The 25,129-nt window shown below is 34.2% G+C and overlaps 2 protein-coding genes across 10 annotated transcripts; both read right to left on the bottom strand.

Annotated features, from left to right (window-relative positions):
• Positions 1 to 229: 229 nt before the first annotated feature.
• LOC147407564 (uncharacterized) lies at positions 230 to 18,158 on the bottom strand. Of its 9 annotated transcripts, none has more exons than XM_086436204.1 (15): positions 17,889 to 18,156; positions 16,765 to 17,005; positions 15,822 to 15,959; positions 15,607 to 15,688; positions 12,663 to 12,739; positions 11,713 to 11,813; positions 8,185 to 8,324; positions 6,907 to 7,010; positions 6,732 to 6,817; positions 5,623 to 5,689; positions 3,947 to 4,025; positions 3,723 to 3,814; positions 2,473 to 2,616; positions 729 to 789; positions 230 to 654 (listed from the first exon to the last, which is right to left on the bottom strand). In XM_086436204.1, the coding sequence occupies exons 2-14, from the start codon at positions 16,870 to 16,872 to the stop codon at positions 754 to 756; spliced, it is 1,254 nt and encodes a 417-aa protein (XP_086292330.1). In that variant the 5' UTR covers positions 16,873 to 17,005; positions 17,889 to 18,156; the 3' UTR covers positions 230 to 654; positions 729 to 753. The 9 variants fall into 9 exon arrangements, 8 of the variants coding, with proteins under 8 accessions (XP_086292330.1, XP_086292329.1, XP_086292326.1 ...); XM_086436203.1 differs by having other exon boundaries at positions 6,907 to 7,017; positions 8,192 to 8,324; XM_086436200.1 differs by having other exon boundaries at positions 230 to 494; positions 6,907 to 7,023; positions 8,192 to 8,324; positions 17,889 to 18,155.
• Positions 18,159 to 20,541: 2,383 nt separating this feature from the next.
• Positions 20,542 to 23,363, bottom strand: LOC147407563 (SKP1-like protein 1B). Its single transcript, XM_086436209.1, has 2 exons — positions 22,973 to 23,363; positions 20,542 to 21,041 (listed from the first exon to the last, which is right to left on the bottom strand). The coding sequence occupies exons 1-2, from the start codon at positions 23,258 to 23,260 to the stop codon at positions 20,868 to 20,870; spliced, it is 462 nt and encodes a 153-aa protein (XP_086292335.1). The 5' UTR covers positions 23,261 to 23,363; the 3' UTR covers positions 20,542 to 20,867.
• Positions 23,364 to 25,129: the final 1,766 nt, after the last annotated feature.

The raw sequence follows: 25,129 nt of genomic DNA, 5'->3' as shown, positions 1-25,129 counted from the left end.
GGGTGTCTCAAAAGTTCTGCGGGGGAAATTGCCCCCACCAGCTCCTTACTAGCTCCGCCCCTGCCAGTGGGATGGTGAAATGGTCAGTCTTGAGAATTCAGTGTATGGGATGGTGGCCACAGTTTCACTCATTAAGAACATATTGTCATTTTAATCTAGGCGAAAAATTACCACAAAGAGACCCAATTGTCATTGTAATCAAGTGGAAAAATTACTACAAGGGAACACATTGTCATCATTAAGGCTTATATCAAACCACTGCACATCCTTTCATGGTATTTATAGCTCTATAAGCATCATTTCTCTTCATCCTAGAAGTTATCTGTTTGGTTAAGCATTGAAGATGTCATGGACAACACAAGTACAGATGTAATCTTTATTGAATAAAGAATTGTAGTTTGTGTAATAGTTTTAAAATTTGATAAAAGCTGGGATATGTTGGAGTACCATTTTTAACTCAATCCTGCACGTACATCTTAGCAGTTGGCTTGGCACTACAAAAAAGCCACATTTTTTGGTGTAATATCAGCATTTATCTTGACATCTGCTTTTTGAGATGTGTGGTAACGATTTGTGTTGCTTTTGTAAAAAATGGAGTCAACCTATCCCCATTGAGGGATGATTGTAAGTTCTATAACACTAAATGTGTCAGTTCTGCAAAGCATAACCTTTAGTCAGAAAAATGAAAGAAAAAAAGAAGAAAACAGAGATCATGAAATAAGTGTTACCTTTGATTAAGGCCAATCATACAAATCATTCATGTACAAAACGTGTTACGATCCACTGAATCTGTTGAACAAGAAAAATACAACAACAAAAATAAGGGATAAACATTTTGGAACTTTCTGAGATAGAATAATGACACATTGTGATTCTTGACTAAGGTCTTATGCCAATTCTAGTGTTTTCATATTCACTCTCAACACTTCAAAGTTCAAACCACGTTCTTTTTGTGTGTTCTTCTCCATCTTTTAGACTTTCAACTTGGACATTCCTTCTAGCCGGGGCTGTAATTGGCCTTCATCATATGTGATCACACCATTTCAATCAATTTTCTCTTAGTTTATCACCCAGTGGAGCTACTCCCAACATTTTCCCAAAAACTTTCATTTCTAATTTTATCTGTCCTAGTTTTTCAACTCATCCATCTCAACATCCTCATCTCTGCTAGGGCTCAATCTATGCACATGTAATTTGTGACTGCCTAACATTCAGCTCCATAAAGCATATCCGGTCTTACTATTGTCTTACAAAATTTTCCTTTTAGTGTAATTGGGACACATCAATCACATAGCACCTCAAAATCACCTCTACTTGTTCGTTTTTTTTTTCCTTTTTTTGTTAGGTGAAGGCTGGGTTTTGGCACCTTCACATCTCCACTTTAACCAGCTCTTCCGTTCTACGGCTATTTCCTCACCAATTTTTATTGGGCTTTCCTCTTTATAGGTGTCATAACTAATTTTTCTGGGCGTCTACTTTTACTAGCCCCATCCAAAATCAGAGCTGTGTGTTTAAAATGAAGCATCCCAATCAAACTGAAAGGAAAAAAAGTTATAAAATGGTAATAAGACCAGCTATGCTTATGTAAGTTAATGTTAGGCAATCAAGAAACATGTGTACCGATTAAGCATAACAAAGATAAGAATGCGGCAATGGATGAGAGGAAAAATTATGTGATGCCAAAATTAGAAACCAATCCATTCACGAAAATGTAAGAGTAGCTCCACTTAGTGAAAAAGGTAAGGGGAAATCGATTGAGATGGTTTGGTCATGTGCAATGAAGGCCAATTAAAGATCTAATTAGAAGGAACACGAAAGTTGAAGCTTCTAAAAGAAAGAAAGGAAGACAAAAAAGTGTGGATTGGTGCAGCGAGAGAGGATTTAAACGCAAATTAATGAAGGACATGGATTTATACATAATTGCATGGAGGAACAAGACTCGCTCAGCCGACCCAAATTTTTGGGATAGAGCTTTGATGATGAAGATATTTCAAATTTTAGATAACATGATAAATTGGCAATATCCTATTTTTGGCAAAAAGACATGGAAAAGACATGGAAATTCACTAGACCTTGAAAATCTCACAAATATCTGTGAATGTGTCCATCTACAATGTTTTGCCTAAAAATTTCAAACCTTTTTCTTTGCATCAAGACAATTTGGTATGTGATTGATCTTTCCTTAATATTATTTGTGGCTGAAGTTTCTCAAGTGAAACCCTAATAAGTTTCTGTTCTCAAGTATATTTCTAAATTTTTTTGGTGAGAAATTACTGTTCTACTTTCCTTTTCATGTGAAACTATCGATTAGAAGTAACCTAGCAATATAAGCAATAATTCATAGAAGTCTCATCATCAAAGACCACATAACCTGCATTCTGTATCACTATTCAAAATTACAACCCCTACTTAGAATTACAAGTATCCAACTATTTAATGCATCATCTAACAAATATTTTTTAAAAGGCTTACTATGTTATTCTCTGGAGATGTCCTGTAGAATCCTTGTATTGCAATAACAGCCAAGTTAGAAGTTACTATAACAAAGATACTCAGAGAATGTTTTCCCATCCACTCCAACACAGATGTCAAAAGCCTGTAACTGCGGACATCTACCTAAAATGGAAAGCAGAAAAGAGAGAAACATATGGATAACAATGAATTCACCAGTCATGCTAGTACTATCTTGAAATAACAATTTAATTTTTTTTGATAAATCTATACCTATTACATCAGTAGTATTGCAAATGATCATCCTGATATATAGTTGAATTACATGAAGAAGCAGATCTGAACTGCCACAAAGAAAGCCTACGTCTCAAAGAAAAATATTTTAAAGCAACAGATATTCATATTTCCCATCATAAGGCATACCAGCTATGCAGTTCTTTCATAGCATGGAACTAGAGCCAGTAATCTAGGTTTTAGACTAAAAACTTGTAGGCAAAATTATGCATATTAGGTCCAGAATTGTAGGAAAGAATTTTATTTTGTGCTTTTGTTAATTTAGTATATAGCTTATGAAGGTTCCTAAAGTCATAATGGGGAATGAGCATATTTAGAGATCATTTTTTTTTAATTTTTTGCTTTAAAATTAGTAAGATCCAATAAGTATGATGCTTATGTGCCTAACCTTACCCATAATACCAAGATTCCTATGACTTCTCATTAAAACTTTAGAGAGATGAGACAGTTTAAATCTAAAATATGCACACTAGACATTAACAATAAGAGAAATCACCTAATGGAGGTTCAATAATAACAACAAACGTGTTTTGAATGGGCCATATGCTATTTTACAAAAAGAAAAGTTCAAAACTATACAGTAATGGATGTTGGAAACAGAATCCGATCAGCAACATAAATGCAATCTTTGCATACACAAAAGGGAGGAACATATCCACAAAACTAGTCAAGGAATGAAAGGCCTTGACAAGCCAAAGCCTATGCAGAAGAATGCAAGGCTTGCTGAAAGGACCTAAGACCAGCGGCAGCCCCAAATGCATGTAAGAAAGTTCAAATTCAAAATAGATTTGAAACCTTTCATTGCTTCCACATGAGCCAGTGGAAGTCGAAATAAACTGTCGTCCAGTTTGAGCAAGTCTTCGGAACTATGACCTCAACCATTGACTTTCAATTTAATTAAACTTCAACATTGCATGGTGGAACTTTTGTCTACAATATTCAGCCTTCAAATAATGAAATTAATGTTTGGAGCTCACCAGGACATATAAAGCACAGAAAATGAAGCCTGAAGAAGCCGATGTTAGCAGCATGTAACTAATGGTGTATAGAGATTTGTTTAGGGGGATTCCTGAGAAGTAACAAAGAATTAAATAAAACAACAGGTTAGTGGAATGTTAATATCTCTGTCAAGTCGGAACAATCCAATTCATGGCTTGGTTACTATAGCATGATTAAATTGCTTGGCTGTTGAAGTGCATACCTACATAGTTAAGGACCAACCCAAGGCCAAACATTGTAGCTGAAAACAGTATCCAATGAAAAAGCCGACCTTTATGATCCTAAAATATATAAGAATTTTTCAAAAAAAAAAACAGTTGCAAAAACATTAGGAGCTTTTCAGACTTGATAAACAACCGATATAACGGTATATAATGTATAAGCGAAAGATATGATAACATGACATTAGGGCTTTAGACATTCCAAAGCAGCAAAGCATATATAAATGTGCATAAAGGCAATATACATCGATGAAAATAAAGAGAGAAATGTACACATATGTCTGTCTTTTGGGCTTCATGTTGGTACCATGTCAGACCCCCCTTGTATTTGAGAGGAATATTGATACATGCGTCCACGTCATTGTTACGTAGAAAGCATGCTACTCGAGTCATGAATCCTTTTATAGATAATATCCCACCATTTTGTTTAAATCTTACAATTTGAGTATGATTCACAATTCAAGTCTTCTATCAAAACCAACTATTTGAAGAAAAAAAAAAAGGGAAAATTTTCAAGTGACACAAAATGTCTCGACTCACTCTATTTATGTCTTGTTTTTCTAATCCTTAAACTCTATAAAAATGAAAGATAAATAGTGGGTGCTTATATTTGTTACCCAACATCACCTGATGCGGATAACAAGAAATGATTGTTTATGCATACACATTGAAAGAATCAAAATTGATGCTGTTTGTGAGAGATGGAAACTTGTTATGATGACATATGATTTTGATTTTCTTTTAGAAAAACATCCTCTCCTTACAAATTTAGAATTGCCCAGATAGTGCATTTCCCATTATTTATAGAAAACTGTGTTTATTTGTCAACATTTGTATGAAATCTAGTCAGCGTGTTATGGAGTAGTTATGCATATCCTCTTACAATTCAATCAAATCCCCAGCGATTTGATTCTCTGACTCACACATGGCTGATGTTAGATCTCTTTCTGCATTTAACCTTCCAACATCAGATTGCTAGTTCTTGTATTAACGTTAGTAGTATAAACCATCATTTTCTTTGAAGGACCATGGCTCATATATTTTCAAGATTATTTTTTAAGGTTGAAATTAGTTATTTTCAAGAATATTTTTTAAGATTGAAATTAGTTTCTGCTAGTGCATGTGTTTTGTGTATATTCATTAGAAAGTTGTGGTCCACTAGGTACAGTAAGTGAATGGTGACTGTTCTGCTATGGTTGAGTTGTTGTTCATTTGTTTATATAGACAATGAAATTGTGCAATAGTGGTCTCGGTATTAAGAAAAATCTTATGTCCTTCCTGATTTATAATCAGGCAAATCATCCTATATTATGTATGGGGCATACATGATGGTTGGAAATTCTGTTCCGATTAAGCAAGCCCTGCCACCAGCTCCACCCAGCCCTTCCTTAAAGAACCAACATACCTAAGGAAGTGCTTTGGCTGATTATTTCTGACAATCCAAATTAAATCCTAAATTTTAAATAGGAAATGAATTCACGGATGGATACACTAGTCTTGTAATATACAAATTGCTATCGTCCCCTGACTGCAAGTCCTACAGAACCTGCGCTCGTAAAATACCAACATCCCCCCACCCCCCAACACATCATTCAGAAGATAAAGCCAAGAAAAGAAGAAAAAGAGAAAAATTCTCAATTTCAAGTAAATGCCTCACCTCAAATTGTACAAGAACGTGACCAAATTGAAGTCCAATGATGCAGGACACTGCAGCTGTTAAGGAGCTGGAAACAAGTGCCACTAGTAAAATATTATGAATGACAATTCTAAGGATGGGTCATTCAATAATTTAAGTATATAACTATTGAATTGTATCTAATCTAACATAACCACAGATTCCCTATAAGAAATACAAGTGCGTTGTAAACAGATGCATGGTTAAAATTAAGGTAACCAAATAAGTAATCATCCAAACCTAGTTTTAGGGCTTAACAAATTATTATCATTATGTAGAATGTTTAACTTCATTGAGCAAAAAACAAATCAGTTAGATTCACCTAATTAATATCTTGCGAAGTCTTTTCAGCTTGTTAGTTACAGGCTCGTTCTTTCCATTCACTGCCTGTGCTTATCTTATTGCTTCTTTTTTTTTTTTTTTTGGAAATCCACACAAACCTCGTTTGCAGGAGTGCTATGTTCAGCTACCACCCCAGTTTGTTATGTACCTTATTTAGGACATTTACCATTGTTCTTTGATGGAACATCTAATGTGAATTGCTAAGGGGTGTTAGGTTTAACAAAAAAGAGCATTATGGGAATTTTACTGGAAGAGAGACTTTTGGCTTTTCTATAATAGAAGTGGTGTCTGTACTCTGAGGAAACTGGACAATCAAGTCCCCAAATAATTAGAGAAAAGAGTCCTTCCTCCTTCTCCTCCATTGAGATCAGCTTGCTCCTGCCATTGAGTCTTTTAACACATTTATGTTATGAGGTTTTCCTGAAAGCTTTTTCTTCTGTTTGATCATAATTAAGTTTGCTCATTCCATCTTTAAGACCAAGCCAAGCTCCATAGGGAAAGTTTGTATCATTGAAAATAAAATGGTGTGGAATTATCTTTAGACTAAGGACGCAACCAGCATTAATCGATCCAGAAAAGTAGTAAAACTTTTCTTTTTTTGATAAGTAGTAAAACTAGCTAAACAAGCATCAAATAAATAAACGCAGAAGGAGGAAAGAGAATGATTGAAGCCTTCAATTAAACCAAACAGATAGCTAGAATGGAGAGAGAAAAAACCTGTGAAAAATCCAAATGGTTGAGTAATTCACCTTAAAATGCCTTCAGGATCAAAAGGTGAATAGCACCATGAAGGCAAACTCTTTGCAACTTGGTCATTCTTAGAACTACTGCATTCCTATGGAATAGAATGCGGTTTCTTAGGCATTAGTGGATATGCATAATGTCACGAGTGAAAAATAATTATGTTCTTCAAATTAGATATACCTTCAAATTTCTGTAAACAGGCTTCTTATATAGATGATTAATACCAAGAACATAGCGATCAATCATTCCAGCAGAATTACATGCAGGTCCAATATCACCTCTTACTGCACACTTCACCTATAATCAGATAAACTTGAATCTCTCTCACGGATCGTGGACATAAAGGAAATAAAACCGTTTTACCAAAAAAATGGTAATTGTTAACGTATGTTTCAGAGCAGATAATATTTGTTGCAACCATAAAAGAGATATGGGCTTAACTTTCTGCACCACTAACACCTAGACGCTTTTGGTGTATCGGTTGGGTCCATTTCATTTGGTATCAAAGCCAACACCATGTCTCAAGTTCAAAACTTGGAAGGAGAGACCTGGGGGCCCAAAAAGAAGCACACCAAAGTGAAAGCTGCCATAAAATGGGCATCAAAGGCACTAGTAGGAGGAGCAATTTGGGGAGAGGGCTACCTGGGGGCTGAGAAGGGTATCAGAGTGAAAGCCAACACAAAGAAAGGGCTTCTTGGGGCCCCAAAAGAAGGGTACCGGAGTGAAAACTGCCATAGAGAGGGCCAGTATAGAAGTCGATTTTGGACCGTGGTTGAGTGGGCCAGCATAGATGTCAACTTTGGAGCGTGGTTGTGTGTTACAACCCCAAAGAGAGATGGGCTTAACTTTCCGCATCACTAATACCTATGTGCCTTTGGCATATCGTTGGGTTCATATTAATTATGGAACAATTCTTTATCGCAAATGGAGTTAGAGCAGAGCCCAAAGTATTACTTTTTTTTCCTCCCCTAACATGTAAAAAAGTTTGGGGAGAGGAGGACAAACGGGGGTAAAAAGAAAATGACAGATGGTGCAAATCATAATAATCACTGAACTGCAGAAGCATGATTTTATTAAGGATGGGTTCGATATGTCTCCAAAATATTCAATACAGTCTAAGTGGAGAAGCTTAACACCTATAAATGATTTTAACTTTTATTTAATGAAAAATCACCAAATTTACTTGGCAACTGCAAAAGTTCAAAAACTTGGACCCCCTGACCTAGATAAGCTCACAAAACAAGCCAATTCTACTAAATATAACTTGTGGTATGGCTTATTGATTTTGATTATCATTTCTTGTAATGGGTCATAGTCTGGTAAGAATGAAAAGTGTAAGAGATATTAGATGAAAAGAAAGAGGCTGCTAATTAAAAATAAAAAAATGAAACGAAGCAAAATAAAATAGAAGTTCAAAAAAATGAAATAAAATATATAAAGGAGAGAAAGAAGAGCAACTTCTCACTGTGTAAACTATATTGCTATCATTCAAGGAAGACTGAGAATAGGTTGAATTTGACACTTTGAATTGCCAATCCGGAACACATAACCCATACAAAAGTCCTGAATGTATAATGCATAGTGCAGAAATAATACACCTACAAAGAAGAATGCAACATAAGGAAACCTATAAGAAAAATGATAGAACTTCTTTTGATAAATATGAGAAACAAAACCGACTTTGTTGACATAACAACAAAAAATGTAGAATTCCGAACATCATGTTTATGAGCATCAATTCAATACGAAAGCAAAGAAATGCCTATGATAAGAAGAAGAAAGCAAAGAAATTTTAGTGACAAAGAATTTTGGAGTTGAATCTAAGCAATAAGATCGCCTTAATTGTGAAACTTGAAGTAGAAAGAGAAAAAATTGGAAAAGATCACGTCGATTACTTCCCTTAAGTGTAAAACCTCTCATCATCATCCTCAAACCCTTATCCCAAAGATTTGGAGTCGGGTAAACGAATCTTGTTCCTCAATTCAGCTTTTTACCGCCACCTATTATTGAAAGAATAAATGTAAAACCTCTAAGATAGAGAAATAGACTATCAACATCATCTAACTGTTGGGCTTTTGTCTCAAACCCTTATCCCAGATATTTGGAGTCGGGTAATCAAATCTTGTTCCTCAATTCCACTTTTTCCAAAGGCACATCTTCTATTGCTGAAAGAATAAATGTAAAACCTCTAGAATGGAGAAATAAACTACTATCATCATCTACCTGTTGGGTTTTGTCTCAAACCCTTATCACAAATATTTGGAGTCAGGTAAACGAATCTTGTTCCTCAATTCAACTTTTTCCCATCTTTTATTATTGAAAGAATAAATGTAAAACCTCTAAAATGGAGAAATAAACTATCAGCATCATCTAACTGTTGGGTTTTGTTTCAAATTACAAGAATAAATAACGAGACAATTTGGGTGGGAACAACCATTGAGAGGCCGATCAACTATTCAACAACATACTGCACCAAAATCACTCCAAATACAAGTTGGGCTTGGCTTTTTAGGTTATTTGGAGATTGGTTACATAAGCATCCCACAAGTATTAGGAGGCATTCCAAGGTGTTCTGCAAGGCTCCTTTTAGGTTCTCTAGCATGACTCTTACGTATTGGAAGAGGGCTCCAAGTACTCCTCGGGCTTTTGTGGCATCTGGACATTAGTAGTGAAAGCATCTTGGGGAAGGCCATATATTTCTAAGCTTTGGAGAAGATTTTACTTGGTGATTGTTTTGGATTTATAGGACAAAGCAAGGTTTTGATCACTCTTGTACTTTGCTCACTAATGTGAAAAACAAATTTGAGACTGAAAACCTGCTCGGGACGGTATTTCTGTGTTGGTTTTTTCTTTTACTACCCAACAACTTTGTTTAAGGTATTTTTTTCCTGTTGCTGGAGTTGAAGTAGTGCTTGTGGGAAGTTGGAAGGTTATTCTCTACATCAGAAATCTACTTAATTGTATTACAATTCCTAGTTGATATTCTGTCCCTTGATCCTCATCACTCACATAATTGAAGTTCTTGATCGTCAGCATCTGTGGACGTAGCCTTTTGCGGTGAACCATGTAAGTTTTTGTGTACTTGTATGGTTGATTATTTTCTTTGCTTTTTATTTGATATTATTGTCAATTGTGGACTCCTCGTATTATTCTACTGTGTTGGCATTCAGTTCCAACAATTGGTGGGAGTGTGGGTGAATAGGAATATCACTGAACCGAATTATTGCAATTGCTCACGATATCCCTTTTAGCTTCTAGGGTCCATTTCCTAGTTCAAGATCCTTTTTACCATCTATTATCTCAGGACTTCATGACATACCCGACTGATAGAAATACTCCACTCCACCTTTTTCATAGATTCCCTTGATCATAATTTCTAACAATTGTTATGAGAGCCACGTGATCTTAAGGGAATGCTTTACCATGGTTCTAAGTTGTAACACTAACAAATGTGCTACTTTTAATACTTCAAACCAACACACTCATACAAGAAATCCTTCTGATAAATCTAAAGTCAAACTTTTTTAAATTAACATAATAATTGCTAAAAAGACCTACTCGAAATATATCCATCATGGTTATAAAAAAAAAAAAATAATCTATCCATCATGATGAAGAATAAATTGAAACAAAAATCTGCTAAAAGGAATTATAATCTGGGGAGATGGGTGCACATACATATTTTGATTGAGTTGATATTTTTATTTCTATACAAAGTACCTTAACTCAACTATTTTGCTGGGTCAATATGTACGTGTTTAGAACCGATAAACATTCATTGTAATCAAAATTTGACTCACTAATTAGTGTAAACTTAAGAATACTAAATTTCAAAACCCAATTTTTCCAACAAACAAGAACACAAAAGAGTTTATTTGTAATTATGCATGCACACAAAGCTGAGGCATAGATGTACATGTTCATTTGATTCCAAGCATGGTTTTAAACGTGACAAGTTTCACCATTTGGCAAAAAAAATTCAATTTTTATAGGGACTCACATGAAATTTAACTAGAACAGTTCCGCAATTTCAACCTTTTGTTTTGATTTTTGTGGCACTTGGCATGTATTAGTATATTTTGTATAATTTGGAATATTCCACTGAAATGTTATGAATTACATATAAAAAATGCAAAATTTCAATCTAAATGTTTGTTCATAGACGATGCCTAAAAACCCCTCATTTTTCTTCCCCTATACACCAAATCTATTTATCTTACCCTTAATGGTAATCTCATGAATAAAGTCAAAATGTGCCACATTTATGGGTTGGACGATGTTTTAAAACTTGAAAACTCAACTCACTCAATAGTTCGTTGGATCGAGTTGACTCTCTAACTAGCAGTTACCTTAGTGAGTCAAAAATATTCAAAATATACCAGTACCAAATAACAATACATAAAATGGATCCATTTCGAACAAAATATCATTATTAAAATAGAAACACTTTTTGACTAGCAAGTCAACTCGACCAGTGAGCACTCTTGGACTAGTTTTGACCATTTTTTATGAGAAATCATAATATGCCAAAGAAATAGCATCTACATCAAGCAGATGGATGGTTGAATAAAACAAATCAATCATATAAGGAGAACTAAGCACACTAAAGCATTAATTCAGAGATCAAAAAGATAGCAAACCCTACCTGATAGTGGATACAGATATACACTATAAGCTGCAACCTACTAAACAAAAGCCATGTAGGACGACACATTCTCCTGCACTTGTCCACTAAAGTTTAAAGATTATGAGCCATTACAGGGCTTGATTGTACCAGGACATTGTGAAGGGTCAAAAGGATTGGCTTTTAGCTAGCAAGACTGAAATCCAGAACTAGATTGCACAAAAATGGCTTGGTAAGTGAAATCATCGCTAGGAATAACCCGACATACGTGATAGAAAAAATGCTTATAGAAAATATTGTAACTAAATACATTATCCTTGAACTTTGAAACAGGAAATGCAGTATTAGAAATTACACTGTACCAATGCAAATAATAGTTCTTGAAAATTGCTACTTCCCTCCGTGTTCTACATGAAAACCAAATTTCACATAATGCTGCAACAATGTATCCGATAGATATCCTCTGCATCCAACGATAATAAAATAAGATGTAAGTTCATAATTTCACTTTATAAAGCCTATGGACAAAATGGAAAAAAAAAAAAAAAAACAAACAAACAAAAGATCCAATAAAGGAAGTTTACAAGAAAAATGAAAATTATGCATATATCAATCAACAATAAAACTTTTACAGGAACAAGTGCATTGTAACTCTTAAACCATATACATTAGAAAAATGCAAAGATAAAAATATATAGAGATTGATGGTTTCATGCCATTCATGTGCCATTTGGAAGAAATGCTAATTCCAGAATCCAATAGCATAATCCAACTATAAAAACATCTACAACGCATTTATGTCAGATGTAGCACCTACTTTTCTGGAATACATAAAAGTAGATTGTAATTATATATTTGAGGATAAACAAGAGAAAGAAAATAGAATAGAAAGTAACTTTACCATATCAAATACAAAAAGGTTAGATCCCTATCAAAAGTTCATGTGAGTTCAAAATGACACTGACACATATCAAAAACTCAAGCATCTTTATGTTTGAGGAAGACATGAATAAATGGTTGAGGTTACAGATTCGATCCAAGCTTATCAAAGAAAAAGAAGAAAACTTGACAGGTTATTTTTAACTATTAAACCAATCACATATAACAGAAAAAGTGTACCCACAGAGAAACACGGTCCTATGAATTTGGGTTTGCTATGCACAAGTCTAATAAACAAACGAATAATTTGCACAACGATGGACGCTAAACACAAAGTAGAACATTTTTTACGAAATATAAACCATATACTAGAAACAAAGAAAATAAATCTGACTAACAAATTAAGTAGACACCAAAATATAGAGTTTGATACCTGTAGAATGCCAAACCAACGTATGCTTTCTATGTCAATACCAAATATCAAGGAATTTAACCCATGAAAATAACCACCTGAAATGAAGAGAAATATGTGTACTTTTTATCTCTTCAATGACTGGGAATACATCTAATCAATAAATAAAGATAAGAGTGGAAAAAACAAGATTTTTTTCCAACTCATGAACAACACAAAAAGAAAACAGAAAGCTTGATAACCTTTGTTGGCACATAGAGTGCAAAGATTCAACAAATAATGATATAAATCTAAAACTTTACCCAACCATGATAAAACAAGCAACAAAGGTAAAGAGAGGCCAACTTCCTCACGAAGGAAGTTCTTTGCGAAAATAGGGCGAAAAATAGCTGGAATCTCAGGATGCAATAATTAATGTCACTGGAATTTCAAGATAACATGAAAACATCAATCCCATATGAAGAACGAAACAGGGAATAAAAAAATTACTAGTATTAAATCCAAATACTGCCGTTAACAACACTGCCTGCATTAGCAGTACAAAGCAACTGACTGCAAGGAAAACAGTCAAAGCATAACCTGTTTAATAAGAGGTGAAACTCAAGGTTTTTAACGATGATTTGAGTGCAAATTGCTCTTATCTAAAAGATTACACTTTTGATGGAGATCACACGACTCAATAAGTGATTGCCAAATAGACAAATCCCTACAAAAGGCTCCAACATATTGAAGCATCCTTAAGGTTCCCTGCATGCATAGAACATATTTGCATACGAAAGCTGACCAAAATATAATATAAAAAACCAAATAAAACTCATGATTAAAATGGGAATGGAGGTTTGTTCTGAACAAGTAAATAAATACCGCTTGGCCAGGGAATAAGCATCGCTTGAGGAATGTCAAAATATCAAATTCCATTATCTGCAACTTCATAAAGTGATTGATGAAGTCTGCAAGCCTCAATGGGATATCATTATTGCCTTTCATTGCATGGTGATTGATAGTTCTAAGGCTTACAATCAAGCTCTCTGTACTGGTGTCAATTAGATCATTTGCATAATTCCATGGAAATACATCAATTTGATTGTGATACTGCAATTCCAAAGAAATAATAACAATTTCCTCATTTCCCGTAATTTAGTTACGAAGATTTTCTCTAAATGGATCTCGATTTCAGTAATATAGGTTTCATTAATTTTAGAGACAATAATGTGATCAAATTCCAAACACCAGAATCTACCTACCAAACAAATCCAATCACTATTTTGTGAGAATATTTTTCCCTTTTGTGAGTATATTTTGCAAAGTCCAAATAATGGAATATACGTGACATGAACCAGAGGAGTTGTCTATTTTGGTTTAGGAGCGACGCGATCATTTTCATCACTTAATTTTTTTTAAAACACATACAAAGAAGTGACAATTTCTTGTGAAGTTCCAAAAGTTACTTCATAATGGATTATGTATCCTTGTCAAACACTTCATTTTAAGTGAAAATGCCATGCACACTGTGCACCTTGGCTGCGTCCTTGAAGTGCCCAGGTAATATAGAAGAACAGAATGTTTGAGATATGAACCGTCTATTGCTGATATATGTTTAATAGCATGCCCTTTTAAGCAAAGTGGGCATGTTCAACAAAGCCCATGGATAAAATTATTGAATGTACACTAATATAAAGAGAAGAACCCCTTCAAAACAGTTATTTTATAGGTCATCCAGGCCAGACTTTTTCTTCCAAAAAAATCCACAGAAAATCCCACTCATAACCACATGTGCTCTAAGTATCTGACACATTTACTAAAGGAGAGCACACACGCATGCAACAGAGAGAGAGGTAATTCCTATAGAATCAGGATCAGGTAAGGTGTCCCGTTCCTATAGAATAGGAATGGTGTCTAAATGGCACGTTTTGGTAGGACTTTAAAACACATCGGGCTCCTAACCAAGCCATTTTCTACATGGTATGCAGCCCAATGTGTTTAGTCTCGAACCAAAACTTGCCATGTAGACACTCTATGTTGCTATAAAAACAGGACACCACTCTAGATAGTGACTCTTCCTATATTATCTTTCTTTCTACAGACTTTTTCTCTAAGACTTTTCAAAAGCTTGTACTTCTAGTCCTTAAGTCAGACTGTGAAAGGAAATAAGGAATGAATCCATTTGAAAGCTCTTGTCAAGATCTTTATGATTATATCCAACATTAACTATTTATATTTAAGTGTAGAACATAACCTATAAAAACAATTAACCTTAAAACTCATATATGTATTATAAGTATAAAACTCATATATATTTTAATTTAAAATTCCTATGATATCCTTGATAACTTGATTTTTTTAACAATAAGGTGAGAAATAGGTAATATTGTTGTTTTAAGCAAGGTTTTAAATTTCACTTTAAACCTTGGTTTCTGCCTAAAAGTTGACACCAAGATATAAAACGAATATTTGACCAAAATTGTAAATTTTCTAAAAAATATGATGGATATATCATATCTCAGAGACTGAAACTCAGAAAAGGCTACTAAATTGTGTCTTATTATTAGAAATAAAGTCTTACCTCTTTTTCTCTCTATAATCTCCCTAGAAATGAGAAAATCTTACCCTTTATTAATTGAAAGAAAATCTAACTGGTTTAGAAAAGTGGGCCAAAATTTAAGAAATACCCAAAACAAAAAAAACTCTTTCCAAATTTTTTGGAGATTTTGATGAAAATTAAAATCATGGATTTAAGTAACCAATTCAGCATTTATTTAATGACTAATCTATTAACTTAACCATCACATATCAAATGATTCCCACCCTAGTCTTTGTCAAAAGTATTAATGTTTCAGAAAGTAATTTTCCAAAATGATGAAGTTCAGTCAGAGTTGCACCAAGAATCCTATGAACCAAGTTATACAAGAGCATGTAGTAATAATAATAATAAAAGTTTATATTTGGAAGATATCCACAATATTACCTTGAAGAAGAACACCAAGAAGAAAAAGTTTTACTCCCTTTAGCACTGCCTTGCATGTAGCCTGTACTCTGTTGGTTACTTTCTGCAATTGAGGAATAAGGGGACTCTCAGTTTTGGAAGTAAAGTCTTACGAAACACCAATAATTGCAAGAATAACAAGTTCCACTCTCACTCAAACAAGAAATAAATTTCCAAGAATAAAATCTTGTATGTACCTTGTAAACAAGTGCAAGAGAAACACCGGAAATGAAAAGAAAGAAAGGCATCACGAAATCCGCCAGATGTACACCATTCCATGGGGAATGGGAAATAAACGGAAGAAGTGAGCCGGCATAATCAACAAATATCATAAGCTGAAAGATGAAGAAAATTTGGTATATCATTATAACAATTATCAAGTGACAGTTATTGCTAATGACAATTTTGTTTTATAGAATTAAGAGGATCTTTTCTAAGAAGAAAAAAATACATGAACTAGACAAGCAATATCTGAAGCACAAATTTTTCGCTCATCTGTGTTTCTTAAATTAGTTTTTTTGACCTTTCCACTAAAGCCACAATTAATCCATCCTTAATTTAATTTTATTAGAAGTCGACAAAACTCAATAGTCAGTTTTGTTATCTATGAATCACCTTCCCCCATGGACCTTGATTGATCATCGATCTGATCTACGGTTTCATGCTAATGCTTCTCTTGAATTACCCCTTTCATCATCAAAACCTACTCAGCTAAGGTAACAATTTCTTTGGAACAAAACCAACTACACTTGTCATCTTGATTGAAATTCTACCATCAGAGTCACTCATGTGCATCCTACTCACATAAATATGATCAATCAGATAAGATATATCTCTAATTCTTGCGTACTCAAGACTGACTCAGGTCGTCCCAATCGAGTTCTGTAACACTCGTTAACAATCTGATCCTTTGATCCTTGCTCTAAAGTATTTACTTTACTATTATGAGAATCCAAGATTATTATATTTTTTCACAACCATCCAAACTTAATAGTTGACAATTTCATCTCGCACGTCAATTTCTGTCTTCTTTTTTTACTCTCAAAATCAAATCCGACTCTCATTCTCTCACTAACTAATCATAAATCACAATTAAAAGCATTCTCAGAGAAACACACACGGAGAGATAAAGAGATTTACAAAGACAGAGAGGCCTCGAAAAACGTCGAGAGAAGCGAGTCGAGTGCTTCTGTTCTTATTCTTCGTTTCTTCTTCTTCTTCGTTCTTCAATGGCACGTAATCGTCCATTTTTTTAGGGCTTAACCAGCAAAAGAACGCTACAAGATTGGTCGTTTGTGATTCACTCGCGCCAAATAATCAGGAGCCTTTTTAATATCAGACAAGTAAGCGCGTCGTGTCGTGCGTGTGAATCTCACATGGTCTGATCATTTTCAAAGGGAATAGATTAGATACTCCCGGGAGTTGAATATACTTATCTTGTTCCATGGCTAAAACGTAATAGGGTTTGTTAAATAATTTTCAGCCCAACAATTGGTCTCTATTTTAATAGGGAACAAAAAAAAAAAAAAGGAATATGTTATTTCTATTAAGAATTTTGAAAATTAAATAAATATAATAGAGAATTTTTTTTATCATTAAAGAGACACGTGGATTAAAACAAAGAGTCTGAAGCCATAAAAAAAAAATATACAAATCAATGACTAGAAATCATTAATCAAGATTCTCTTTAGTTACGGGTCCACGAAATGGTGAGCCAAACATGAAGTTTTCAATGGGCAAGATTGTATCAAGTGGAATTTTGGTAAAAATAATCCATTGTTCACTTTCATATGAAGTCTTCATGGACTCAAGTGCTGGGCTGACTCGTACATGGCCCAGAAGAATACAATTTAACATGCAAAGTAGAGTAGGAGTCAGGTTTGGACCCAATCCAACCCAACCCAACTATTTTGGATTTCTTTGATATCTAGACTAACACTGTACATCAATGCATCATAATCTAATACTCTCTCAAAAGAAATCCAATTACAAAAATTGAAGGAGAAGATGGAAGAGAAAGAAATCCAATCTCATAATGGTGTGTTTATGGTTATTTATAAGCCATATTTTGGCACATAGAAGGGCTAGAAGGTGAATTTCCTTAGCTAAATTCATACTCAGAATCCAGCAACATGGAAAGAAGAAAACCATATAACCATCTCTTCAGTCATCTCTTCCCTTATATGAAAGGAATCGCCTTCGACCTTAGACCGACATAGAGGACAAGTTTTCCTGCACAAATTCAACCACTTATCAACACAGACCTTATGAAACATATGAAAGCAAGGAAGTCTGCGTATGTCGTCTCCTTCAATTAATCTCGACAGACAAACACAACAGTATTCTCCCTCATGGCCTATGCTCGGTTCCCCTCCTATCAGAGTTATTGAACCGCCATCGATCTTCTCTATACCATTGCATTCGATCACCACATGTGATGCTTCTTTGAGACTTCTTCTTCTTCTTAGACTGATCAAATGAAAGAAAAAGGATATCAAGCTCTTCATGATGACCATTGGGCTTTAGTAGAACAAAATTATTAGATAGGGTTGAGATATAAGAGGTCTTTAATAATAATAATAATAATAATACATTAAATGTGTGTTAGTGGGTCTCTTTTGATTATTTGTTTTGCTTGGTTTAGAAGGGATGGTAGAGATTGGGAGAGACGATTTTGAGTGTGCACCAATAGCTGTTGCACCTACAAGATTCTGCTTTGACATTTTAACTTAGAAGAAAGTGAAATTAAGTTCCATCCCTTCATTAGGTGGGTGTGTGACCTCGAGATCGATGGATTATTTGATAATAAAATGCAGCATGAATTTTCATGCATTGATGCACTTTTCATCTCCCATCACAATCCTTGATTGGTGGATCCTTACTTAGATGGATGGCTACTATTATTTTTGATATCATGAATACTATTCTTCATTTTAGACTCCATTATAATTCTGAAAATGCCTCAACAATAACAATAAATCAATTGAGAGAGGGGATCGCCTAGTCTTAATTCCCTTGTCACAGGAGACACATTAAGGAGGGAAAGAAAACATAAAACAACAAGAGCAAGAAAGTGAGTACAACACAAGAGTCACAAATGCTGGCGCTGACGATGAAACTACTTATCAGGCAATGGTGGACCAGACTTCAAGCTGATGCCCAATAAGCTGTGATTCACTAACTAGAGTAAAATGCTGAGCAACCAAGTGATCCTCTCGATGGCCAAGTCTTAAGACTTATGGAAGATATAGGGTTTGAATTCCATTTGTGTTTTGGTGAAGTTGTCTAGATTTAAATTTGTAGTACACGTAATGATGGCCTCACAATGAGGTGTCTTAACTCGACATGAACATAATGTTAGTTCCAATGAGGTGTCTTAACTTTTTCGTCTAAGCAAATGTTTCATACGACTTTATGCCGATAGTCTAGTTCAATTTTTATTTTCATAAAAATTCAGGAAGGATTGTTGTAATCAAACAAGAGAGATTATGTTCACAACCAGTGTCTAAGAATATATAGACATAATATTATGGGTTTTCGAAAGTGCCAAAAGTTAAGCTGAGAGTTAAGGTTTAACATAAGTAGCTTTGCCGGTCACCCAAAGCAAGCAGCATAGGAAGCATGAAGGAGGGAGAAATTGAGTCCTTTATGCATCAAAAGAAGGATTAGTATGACAAGTGCAAATTCTCCAGGAAACATGTGAATGTATGATCCAAACAAAGAATTAAAATTGGATCAACTTAAACGATTGAATGACTAAAATCACCAAGAAATCCTCACCGTAGACCGACCACATATAATGGTGCATCCTGTTGATTTTATGGTAAAATTTTACTCATCCAATGTTTGGGCTTTGTTATTTTATTGTGACCTTTGCAACATAAAAAAGGAATAACTTTTAATTGAATTGTTGTTATGCGGGGTTTTAAAACTCCAATCAGCTCTAAATTTTATTCATAAAGTCTTTGGGTGATGATACTAGTGACCCATCACGCCGGCAACCAAGTTACCGAAATCATTAAAACAGAGGAGTTTATTGACCAAACAGAGTAGGAGTCCAATTAATTAATTAATACTGAATAATAGTCTCTTGAATTGTAAGGGTACTACCAAAAGATCTCTCCAGTTCCTTGATTTTAATTTTCCAAAACCCTCACGTGATAGCAAATCTATCTTTTTTCAGTTGCAAGCAATAATAAATAAATAAATAAAAGCTTGAGATAAAAGTAAAGGTTACCAGCAAAGAGCCGTAAACAGGGATGGGATGGGTGAGAAAAGAGCTTCAGCTAACAACTTATCAGAATAATAATACAAGAAGAGCTTCAGCTGCATTTAACATAAGGGGCCCATCCTACAAACTCTAGGGGGAGCCCAATCTCTCTCTCACTGCTAAACAAAACCTACAGTTTGAAGTTGCAATGATGTAAACTTCCCATCCATTTTCAAGTTGTCAAAAACACCAAAAAGAAAAACTACTTTCTGTTACCCAATTTTTTACTCCTCTGCCAAGGGGTCTTCAAGTTGAGTTTTGCATTTCGTTTCCCTTTTTCAACTTTTATCTGTTGGTGCTGTTTTGAGCAACGTTGGTATAAAAATTAAAAAGAGCCGATGGACGTGTGACAATTTTCAATACCATATAAATTGACCTTCACAACAGGAATACCACTCCAATAAGTGCTTCCAACAAATAACTTTGTTGGTCTCCTACGTCAATACAATTCAGAATCTGAGTGACTGACTTTCTTGATAAGAATTGAGATACCTTACTAACTTAAAAACTGAAATTTGATTCCATCGTGTCCAACTTTCAATGTACAGCGTAGATCAAACCTCCTGGGACACCCTATAATGCCAACTTATAGGAATGCATGCAGCTGTTGATATATTGCAAACATAAAAACAAATCTCAACAAAGTATGAAGCTATCCAATAAAACATGCATAAACTATAAATCTAGTAACAAGAAAAGAGGTTCAAACAACAGCAGTAAAACACCAAACATAGAAAGCAAGAGAGACATTGTCGTAGCAAAATGAGGTTGGTCGATAGAGGGTGTAGGAGAGAACCCCAAGTGTCTTTGTACCAGTAACCAACCAACCATATATACATTAAAAGAAGCAAGTACTACTAATAATAATAGAAAGAAGTATATATAGTGTTAATGAACGAACTCCATCCACCAGCCCAGACAATATCCCTATGACATGTCAAATCCTCATTAAAAGGTAGTTCCTTTCTTGCCTTCACTCGAAGGCCCACTGGTTCTCCCTCCGGACCTCCTCCTCTTCCTCTGGGGTGAAGTCATTTTTTATGTTGAACGTCTTGCGAATCTCCTCCGGTGTCTTCCCCTTAATCATGTCAGCCACAGTCTGGCATGTCAGATCCAACAAGCTCTTGATGTTCAGATAGTTCGCAGCCTGAAAAAGAAAGAATAAAAAAAACCCACCCCCCCAACCAAGAAGATTGGAAATAAAATATAGAACCATATTAGAGTACACAATCATTTTCACAATTAAATTACTGAAAATACAATCCTGCCTTGGCATAATGCATACATGATGGAGTAACCCACTAAAATGCATTCAAGTGTTATACACAAGTAACTGACAGTGAAAAGTAGTACATAGACTATATAATGGTGGAAAATATACCACACCCAAGGCTTACACAGGTTGATAAGAACGGAATCAGAGTAGGATATCCGTGTTGTATGCAATGTTCCCAACATAATCACTACAACTCATTGAAAAATTAACAATTAAATATTGATTTTTTCCTTCACCAATTGAATCGTGATTTAATTGTGACCTTTTTCAATCAATCAAGATTTTTACGAACTTTACAATTAAATATCAAACGTTGAGATTTAATCAAGAAAAACAAAAAGATGCTCTTGATATACTAATAAGAGAGGATTATGGTGATTATTTTCCATCTTAACTTCATATAATGAGAATGACTTTGATCCTTGATGAATGTTAAACTTGGACTCATGATTGTAATATTAGTATATTTAGAATAGAGACCTGCTAAACCGACACGACAAAATATACAGTCTGTACGCGACTGATATGGCTAGGGCACAGAACCATAGATCTTTTTCTTTGGGATACAAGCAGAATAGATCAACGGTTCTGAGACCTTGCCACGCCAGTCGCGTATGTTTTGCGGTGTCAATTTATCATTAGTCTTTAGAATAACATAAATCTCAAATGGTTTGTGGACTGGTCACTTGTTGTGGATAACTACGCCCAAATTGGAGACTGGTTCCCAAGGGCCTGGCACCACTACATACGCCAATATGTGGAATATGGGTTCCTTAGGGCGCCTGTAGTGCACTAGCCTGTGTAAACCTTGGAAGTAAGTCTTAGCTTATTCAAATTTGTAGCAAAGTTCACAATCAACAAACTCAACATACCGTTACATTATCAACAATCAATCCATATAAACCACCCAAACCAAACCAAAACAACCCAACACATTAAATAGTACACTCTAGCAAAGTGGAATTTAAGATTTTTTTAATGAACAAATCCTGATCTGATGGAGTACCATCAATTGATTTCTAAAAGATTCCATTAAAAAGGGATGCACACCTAACGTTCATTTGACCATAACAAGTTATTCTGCTCTATCAATACTCTAGTGGTACAAGATAGATTTACATCCATTCTAGACAATCCTACAATAGATACTCTAGAAGGCAATGGTCTAAGACACCCAAAACCAGCTTTGCTATAAGAGAAAAAAAGACAAGTTTTATTCTCCCAATAACAGAAGAATATTCTTTAAAAGACCACACAGAATTTCTCTTTATTGTGTTACAAAAAACAACATAAATCACATATTACCAGGTAAGGATTTTTCTGAAAAAAATAAACACTATATCATCCTACTTTTAAACCCAAAACTCAATAATACTTTTCTAAAACATTGAATAAAGTAAATCTAGAAATACTTTCCACCATGATGAAATCACCATATGTTTAACCAACACTAAACAACTAAACACAATCTGAGCCCTCCAACACGAACTCTATCAACTATTAAAAAGTGAGAAAAAAAAACGAAGACAACCCTAATACCATTATAGCTACAAATCCTTGAGCATCAAACACATCATTACAAAACATACACCATATAAATCAATATTAAAACCCTAACAGAGACTAAAACAAACATTGATATTAGCAACCAAACAAACCCCAATTAAATAAAACAATATTCAAACCCTAAAATCAAAAAATATTATCCTACTTAACCAAAATCAAATAATAATAATAATAATAATAACCTAAACCAACTGAAAGAATGACCACAGAATATAAATCAAAGATGAAAACCTCACCAAGATTAGATCGAACAGTGTGGCCTGATCCACCTTGACGAACTCAGCATCCCAGTTCTTGAGTTCCTCATCCACGGTTCGATCATCAGTTTTGGGGGTTTCAACGTGCTTCTTACAGTACTCGATCACCTTAGCTAAGATCTTGCTTGTTACGTTGGGTAACGGGATCCCGTTGTCCGCACAATCGTCCTCTATCATGTGTTTGATGGTCTGCGATTCGAGTGCCACGATCTCATCGATTTCAAAAGTCTCTCCATCAGAGCTCTTCAAAGTAACTTTCTTCGACATGATCGACACGAAACAAGAATAAGAACAAGAAATAACAATAGATCTGAAAAAGAGGGTATGAAACCCTAACTTCTATCCACGACTGAAAAATAAGAGAGAAACGTACCTAAAGACCCCTATTTATAGTTGCCCTACTAATCTCCAATCCATTTTTAGGCTAAATTACATTTTCACCCTTTGGCAATTGGCATGATTTGACGCAGGACTCCTAATCTCCAATCCATTCCATTGTTTTTTCTGGTAAATTACATTTTCACCCTTTCGCATAGTTGTGCACTTGTGCTGGTTTTACCGACATGATTTTTTTTTTTTAATTAAGATCATTTTGTTCCCTTAAAATGTCATTCATGAAAATAGACAAAACTAGTTCAATTAGAAAAATAAAAATAAAATGAGAGTAAAATTGTAATATAACATCTAAACATTAACTTTGTCTCTCAGAAGGAGCTAATTAAATGCAATTGTCAAAATGTTAGTAGGTCAAGATAGAATCATACTAAATCACAAGGGGTAAAAGTATAATTAATTCTAATTTTTAACTCAGTTGATCCAACTTTCCATTCACGTGAATCGAATCGTAAATTTCAATTAGGATTTCAACAAGAACTTTGTGGTATAATAAGCAAACCCTTGGAACTGGTAAAAAAGGTAATAATGGTTGTGAAAATCTCAACTCCTAATGTAATAATTGTTAAAAAAAAATTGATAATAAAAAAAAAAGTCAAATGAAATTTCATTTGGTAGGTTAATATTGAATTTTCCAACATAGATTTGGTAGGATTCTATTAAATATACTTAAAAAGATTCAATAGATTCCTATAGTATTTCGATTAACACGTTCCTACTGATTCTTTTTACATAGATTTAGTAGGATCCTATTGAGTCTTAATAAATTTTTCGGTATCTTTCTATCAAGAAAAAAAAAATTAAGTGAGTATGATGAGTAATTTCATGATTTATCAGAAAAATAGCATTTAAGTGAGTGAGACGAGAAAAAAAAGTGAGTGTAATTAGTCTATTCTTTGGTATAATTATTTAAATTATGTTGAAGTCAGCGGAATCATAATTATCATAATGCAATTTTATCAAGATCTATTAAGATCCCTAAGTCAATTTTAACATTAATAATTTCTAGAAAACATGTGCCATAAACTTGGAATCAGTTAAAATTTGTGCCCTCATTCAAGATGATTGATTATATATAGTTGATTTTCCTTCCATGTGGTATGCTCAGAATTCTTAGTGAGGGCTACAATCGCTTTTTCCCTCCACATGACGTGTTAATTTTCCCTTGAACTTAGTGACAAAGTTGGGTTCAAGAGTACTTCGGCAAGAGAAAGCTTTGAAAAAAGATGAAAAAAGTCGACGAAGTCATAAAAACATCAGATAAATTTTAAAGTACAAAATAATTGTTTAAAATGTAAGATGTAAAAGAAAAGTGTTTATTTTATATTAAATGAAAAAATAGTACTTAAAAATGCCAACAAAAAAAAAAAATTACAAAATACAAAAGATAATCCAGGACTTTTTGACAATATCAAGATTAAATCACCATTAATCGTGATTTTTTGAAAGAATCAAATATTTTTTCAAAAATTTCTCAATTTTTTGAAAAAATCATGATTTAGTTGACTATTATTAAAATCGTGATTTAATCGTAACTTTTTCAAAAAATCACAGATTTTTGTCACTATGCCCTTGAAACATGTGTTTTAAGGGTCTTGTTAACGTGTGCCTTAAGGGTACTCGTTCAGGTGCATTAAATACACAAAATAAGTATTGGATGGTATTTATGAAATAAAAATCATTTGAGAGTATTTTTTTAGTAGGAATTTCAATTTCCAATGTGTATTTAATGCACCTAAATGT

This window comes from Akebia trifoliata, chromosome 3, assembly GCF_017979445.1.
Source record: "Akebia trifoliata isolate Shusen 1 chromosome 3, ASM1797944v1, whole genome shotgun sequence".
NCBI classification, from domain to species: Eukaryota; Viridiplantae; Streptophyta; class Magnoliopsida; order Ranunculales; family Lardizabalaceae; genus Akebia; species Akebia trifoliata.
The sequence above is the reverse complement of the archived record's forward strand: the minus strand, read 5'-3'. Positions and strand labels throughout refer to the sequence as shown.